Source organism: Cibotium barometz, chromosome 21 (assembly GCF_041138505.1).
Source record: "Cibotium barometz isolate CiBa-2024 chromosome 21, ASM4113850v1, whole genome shotgun sequence".
In the NCBI taxonomy this organism is placed as follows: Eukaryota; Viridiplantae; Streptophyta; class Polypodiopsida; order Cyatheales; family Cibotiaceae; genus Cibotium; species Cibotium barometz.
This window is the reverse complement of record NC_141066.1, coordinates 33231824-33237756: the sequence shown is the minus strand read 5'-3', so window position 1 is coordinate 33237756 and position 5933 is coordinate 33231824. Positions and strand designations below refer to the sequence as shown.

The following is a 5933-nucleotide window of genomic DNA, read 5'->3' as shown; positions in this document are numbered from 1 at the left end:
CATGTCTGGGTAAGTATTTTTTGTTATATCCGTCATGTTTGGGTAAGTATTTTTTGTTATATGGCCTGACCGTTGCTGCAATGCCCGCTCACCTACTTGTTTCTACTAAACTCATGGCCCAGATGAACCTAGACTTAAATGATGTTGTAACATTTAGCAAATGTTACAACTACGAAACGCTATTCAACTAGCAAAGAACCCTAATTATAAAGTGCAAAGCTATATATATATATTTATATTTATATATATACATCTAATGTAAACTATTTACGAAAATTTGGGAAATTACAAGATTACAAGTTCTATTGGTAGAGGTCTGTAATTTATTTTTATAATGAAAATGAAACGTAAAATAAAACAAATAGTTATGCTTTTGTGTGCAAAATAATGCTTGAACTTAGGCTTTTAATTTTCTTTTTTTTTAAAGTTGCTTGTGTACGCAACCACAATGTGCAAATGGATAAATTTTATGATTCAGAAGCATTAAAGTAATTTTGGGCTTGAAAATTGAAGGTGTAGGGTGCAAGGTAATCATCTACTAGGCCAATATAGACCATATATATAGGCGTAAGATCACACCCACTCGCATTATCATGTTGGTAGTGTGTCGTACACTGTGTACGACCTACGGAAAGTCGAGGAGAGGTCATCTTTCCGTGTTGATTATATATTGGTGCCTCTTTGTGGAATGACACCTGGCCCGGATCCTAAGGCCTACATACATCACACGTACGGATCTACGTCCTCAAATTAGACCATGTGTGTAGTGCCGACAAAGTGTATTGGATACGCTTGCAAAGCTATTTTTGAGAGTAATCAACTTGCAGGTGCATGTGGCTTCTAATTCTCTGCGCGGCGTCGTGCGTGTGTATCTCAGTACACACGCGCTTTGCTTTGCAGTTTGCTTGTGCTATGTCAAATTCGGCCCCATTCAGCACTAAGCTATCACCACAAAGGGTGATTAGAGAGCTGTTATCGACAGTGAAACGAATAAAGGAGATCATCTGGGACTCAACCATGGGAATTATACATTAGATATTTGCAAGTCTCTGCTTGTCATCGCTCATCTCATGTGTCACTTCATAATTTTGACGGCCACTCATCACTAACACAAAGAAATGCGGTTTGTGGTGTTTGTTGGTCTTTAGCTGATCGCCGTGTTTAAGAGTGTAACCTGTGTCGGACCGTTCTGCTCGCAAGTGTCCATTCTTGTCTTCTCTCCCACTCCCAGACACTTTGCGCCTATAAATTAAGCACTCCCGATCAGGGATTACAGCAGTGAGCGTGCCCATCAGCACAAATTCCAAAGAGTTTTCTCGTAGAGATTAGTGTACACTTCTTTACAACTTAGATAGCTTACCGCACGTAAGGTAATTAATCACTGTCTGCTGCCTATGAATATCCATAGCATTTCCTTTAGTTTATGAAGTTTCTAATACTCTTTATTAGTCTTTAATTTTTATAGGTTATATGCAGCAGCTCTCATGGGTACTGGTGGCAAGAAGCGAGCTTATGCGACCATGTTGTGGCGGTCTAGAATGCATGCTGCCTTCAGGACAGGATGGGCGTGCTTTATTGCTGGCCTCGTTTTGCAGCTTGGCAGCATGCACGTGCGGCAGTGGGTGACATTCCCAGTGTTCTCCTACGTGATAGCTGTGACTGTGGTGGGAGAGTCCACGTTCGGGAAGGCTGTCCAGGATGCGACAGGCGTGTTGATAGGAACTGTGCAAGGCGTGGGCATGCCCATGCTGGTCATGCGCCTGCTAGTGAGACCAGAGAGGATGGACATAGCTGCGGCTGTTGTGTGCATCTCCTTGAGCTCCTTCCTCATCACGTACCCGCAGAAGATAAATGTACTGGCCAAGCGCATTGCTCTCGCGCACAGTGCCATCATCTATATAAACGCAGTGGGTCAGAGAGAGAAGATGGACCACGTGCTCTTCCCGCTCCAAGTAGCGGCAACAACCATTGTGGGCGCTGCTTCTGGTCTGCTGGCTTTGCTAATACCTTTCCCTCGCCTAGCCATCTTCCATGTGAGAGACCCCATTACGCGCTAATAAGATCTTTCATGAATATCTTGGTTAAGGCAGTGCTTAATTGTGCTCTGAAAATTCATGTTTTCGGATAACGTTGTGAACAGGTTCATTCCCACACGAGACTGTTAGCAAGGATAACAGCCGAACGACTGAGAGTCATGGTAGAAGCTTTTTGTGCTGATGGACCCTCCAAGGCCTTAACTCTCAACTTCCAGGCTAGGTCGCTTGCAAAGATAGCTTCCAGAGTCCAAGCCGAGATCCATTCCAAAAAGGTACGGTAGCTCAATTTGCAATAAGGCTCTGTCAAGGCTGCTTGCTGTATAATAACAACGGGAACATCCAAGTGTGTGGAGTTTGGTCCTGCTCACTCAACGTCAATATATGAATTCTTTGCTGCACAGAGTGACATGGAGTGGGAGACGCGGCGTTTTCGTGCTTGCAACGCAGGGGGGACTTCTAAGCACTTGCCCGGATCATCATTGAGCTTTCTTGAAAAGAACCTGATCGGGATGGAGCTAGCTTTGAAACCCGAATTGTGTTTTCCTTCTTGCCGCAGTATTTCTGGCCTTCCCGGAATGCTCAAAGGCTGCTTGGTATACCTCGGCGACTGGGCGTGCTTAGCGTTGAGGTATGCCGTTGCACCTTCAAGCAGTTGGGAAGATAAGAAACTCGATGGGCACAGGCGGCTCGTCGTAGAGGAAGGAACAGAGGCAATACACACATTTTACAAGGAGCTAAGCGCCTCTCTCGCAAAACTGGTGGATATTGATGGCCGCCATACTGTCAACGGCGGATCAGTGCAGGACGTGCACCCTGACCATGAGCTAGAAAGATCAGATCACGTGGCCAGCTTCTTAGAATCGCAAGCCTCGGCCGCTTTCTTTCTCTTCAATATGCGCAAATTAGTGGAGCAGACAAATGCGGTTCTGTGTCTCAACTCAGATGATCAGCCGACTCAGGCGTTCAACTTACCGTCTCAGATCGGCGCACCGGCCTCTCAACGTAGTACAGCTACTGTCAATGTGATTCTGCCCGATCAATGTTGCCAGAGGTGCAGCTGCTCCACTCCTAGCAAGTCCCGACCAATGTACATGGAGCCGGTGATGGTGTGGATGAAACGCTTCTTTGCATCCCTCAAGCCCCATCCGCAGCAGCTGAGAACATCATTCAAGATGTCCTTGTCTATGGCGATCGGCGCGTCACTGGGCTTCTGGTTCAACCAGAGGAAAGGCTATTGGGCTGACATAACGTTGGCCTTGGGGTTCACAGGGGCTTCAAAGGGAGGCACGTTCAAGATAGCGGTTCTGCGGTCCTTGGGAACGGTCTCCGGGTCTATTTATGGCCTGCTGGTGGCGATGGCCACCCAGAGCTTCCCTGTGATGAGGCTTGTGGCACTTATACCGTGGGTGGTATTCACCAGTTTCTTGCGGCAAAGCAAACTGTTCGGGTACTCGGGGGCCGTGTCTGCGTTCACAGGGGCCATTGTGATCCTGGCGCGCAGTAACATGCACGACTCAAGCGACCAAGATTTCACTGCAGTGAGAATCGTGGAGGCATTTCTGGGCATGACCAGCTTCATCTTGGTGGAGTTTCTCGTGTTTCCTACGCGAGCTTCATGGCTTGTGAACAGGGAGGCGATCACTGGGCTAAACAACCTTCGAGACTTCGCTACATACATCTTCTCACCCTCAAGAGCATCTGATGATCATAGCGCAGAGAGCCAGCTTGCAATTTGCGAGCACTGCAGTAAGATGGAGATGCAGGAGGAGCTGTCGAAGACGGCGGTGCAGGAGGAGCTGATTGCTTCGAAGGAGAAGAACCTGAGGGCTGCCATCTCCCGCCAGAATGCACTCATAAAGGAGGCCACAGAAGAGCCGCAATTCTGGTTTCCGCCCTTCCCTGCGGATCTGTTCGTCAGGCTGGCTGCATTGCAGGAGAAGGTGTTGGACCTGCTGTACTTCACCATCTCGTTTCATCAAGAGGCAAGTACGTTGATATCGACGCCTCAACTTGGCCTGCTGGAGCCGGCCATGCAGAGCGTCTTCCGCGAGAAGCTGTTGCCGACGCTGGAACTTCTGGCCAAGCAGCTCATGATGGCGAGTTCCAAGGGTAGCGCCTCGAAGCAGATCAAATCTGGCGTAAGCGCTGCTCTGCAATCATACCGCGCGTCTGATCAGTCGGTCGAGCAATCGTTGGAGATCCAGATAGACGTGTATGTGGACTCAGAGAAACGCCTTCTGGAGGCCTTGCAGAGTGCAACCATCTCATATCTCTCTCATTCTATGCCTCCGCAAGCAGATGATCTCCGTGTCGCATGTTATAACCATTCAGGATCCTTTCTTTTGAGTGTAGCCGGCCTTGCCTTTGCACTCAACGGTCTACTCCACTACACCAAGCAACTCGAGATGGTGATGCAAGAGCTTCTCCAAGAAGAAAACCCTTGGAACCTCATCAAGTTTTAGATGACCACCACCCATGTAGCTTACTACTTGACATATTAAAGGCCTTTATAGGTTCAAGGAAGACTATCCACAACATGTGTTATGATGAATTAATAATGGTTTATTGCATCATTTAGATGTGTAAGCAATAAAAATAACCTTAATAATACAAAGGTTTCTTTAGGTTGCTCAAGCTATGAGACAAAAAGTAGAATTGTAATATGCAAGGGACGTAAGCTGCATGGCTATGTAGGCTAGTCGTAGCACGTATAATCTATAAAGGAGACTTTATTAAAGGGGGGGAGAGTGGTGGGGAGCTAGGGTTGGTGGGTCATCTTTTTAAGAATGAAAACTTGACTAAGATATACTTTTGAAAATTAATTGCCTTGTTTCACTAGTTGATTGGTAAACATAATTATGGATCAAATAGTCAATATTACCTTATAGATCAAATATTTAGCATCTTCAAAAACTTTTTTTCCTTTAAAAAACATTTTTATAAGAGATGGTTTTTTTTAAAAGAAAGAGTGACTTTTTTCACTTGAAAAGATTTAAAAAACACAAGTTTTCTGAATGTGTAAAAATATCAACAAAGTGAGAACAAGCAACTCAAATCTAATGATGCAAGTAGCCATACTTTTTTGAAATAATTCAATAAATGTGTTGATCCAGGTAGTTTGCAAGAAAAACAACAGAACTGTAAATACAAGCCTTTTTCAAGCTTACATTGTTACCATTCAAATCAACTACTCTTCATCATTTTTCACACGACCGTTATTCAAAGCATCATCACTTGCTTCCTTATATTAAAGTAGAGAATTGAGTATCTTCCTCCTAACTATCTACAATAGTATTGTATTTATCTAAATTTAGGTCTAAATTTGATAAACATTGAGTTTGTAGCCTAGTCACACACATAAAGACTTGTTTCATTCTCCCCAAGGACCTTTCCTTTTAATATATCTTAAGTTGACTTTCTCAGACCAAGATTTTGTTGAGTCAAATCACAAACCAATGTATCAACATCATCAAGAGCTAAGGTACGCTTGCTAGGAGTAGTGTTACTCTTTTCTTCTTTTTGTGATCAAGCTCTTCATGAAGATATTTCTAAGTTGTGCTTTCCCATTTTCCCATGAAGAACTTTGGATGATTCATTTTATACAAATAAATCAAGATGGATAATACTTTATTCATATCATCTTTCTTTGTTTACCTAATCACTTTTCCAATCTAAAAGCATTTTCCAAGGGTATCTATAACAATTTCCATGAGATAATCCTCTTTGATGAGTTGGGTTTTCCCAGAGTTCCACATTTCTTATAGTAGTTCTTATTTTATACAAGTAAACAATGATGGATAATATTATTATCCAAGTCATCTTACTTTGGTTACTTAATCACTTTGCCAATTCAAAAGTGTTTTCCAAGAGAAGAATCCTCTTTGATGTCTTGGGTAT

At 44.0% G+C, this 5933-nt stretch overlaps 1 protein-coding gene across 1 annotated transcript; it reads left to right on the top strand.

Annotated features, from left to right (window-relative positions):
- The first annotated feature begins 1026 nt into the window (after nt 1-1026).
- LOC147627101 (uncharacterized) lies at nt 1027-4601 on the top strand. Its single transcript, XM_086816155.1, has 4 exons — nt 1027-1370; nt 1466-2033; nt 2141-2308; nt 2438-4601. Exons 2-4 carry the CDS (start codon nt 1485-1487, stop codon nt 4496-4498), a joined length of 2778 nt encoding a protein of 925 aa, XP_086672281.1. The 5' UTR covers nt 1027-1370; nt 1466-1484; the 3' UTR covers nt 4499-4601.
- Nucleotides 4602-5933: the final 1332 nt, after the last annotated feature.

What these genes read in the sequence shown, in the direction of transcription:
- LOC147627101 (XM_086816155.1), top strand. Translation starts at nt 1,485, where the DNA reads ATGGGTACTGGTGGCAAGAAGCGAGCTTATGCGACCATGTTGTGGCGG. An exon ending in CTCGCCTAGCCATCTTCCAT is followed by an intron (nt 2,034 to 2,140) that starts GTGAGAGACCCC and finishes CGTTGTGAACAG; the next exon opens with GTTCATTCCCACACGAGACT. An exon ending in CCGAGATCCATTCCAAAAAG is followed by an intron (nt 2,309 to 2,437) that starts GTACGGTAGCTC and finishes TTTGCTGCACAG; the next exon opens with AGTGACATGGAGTGGGAGAC.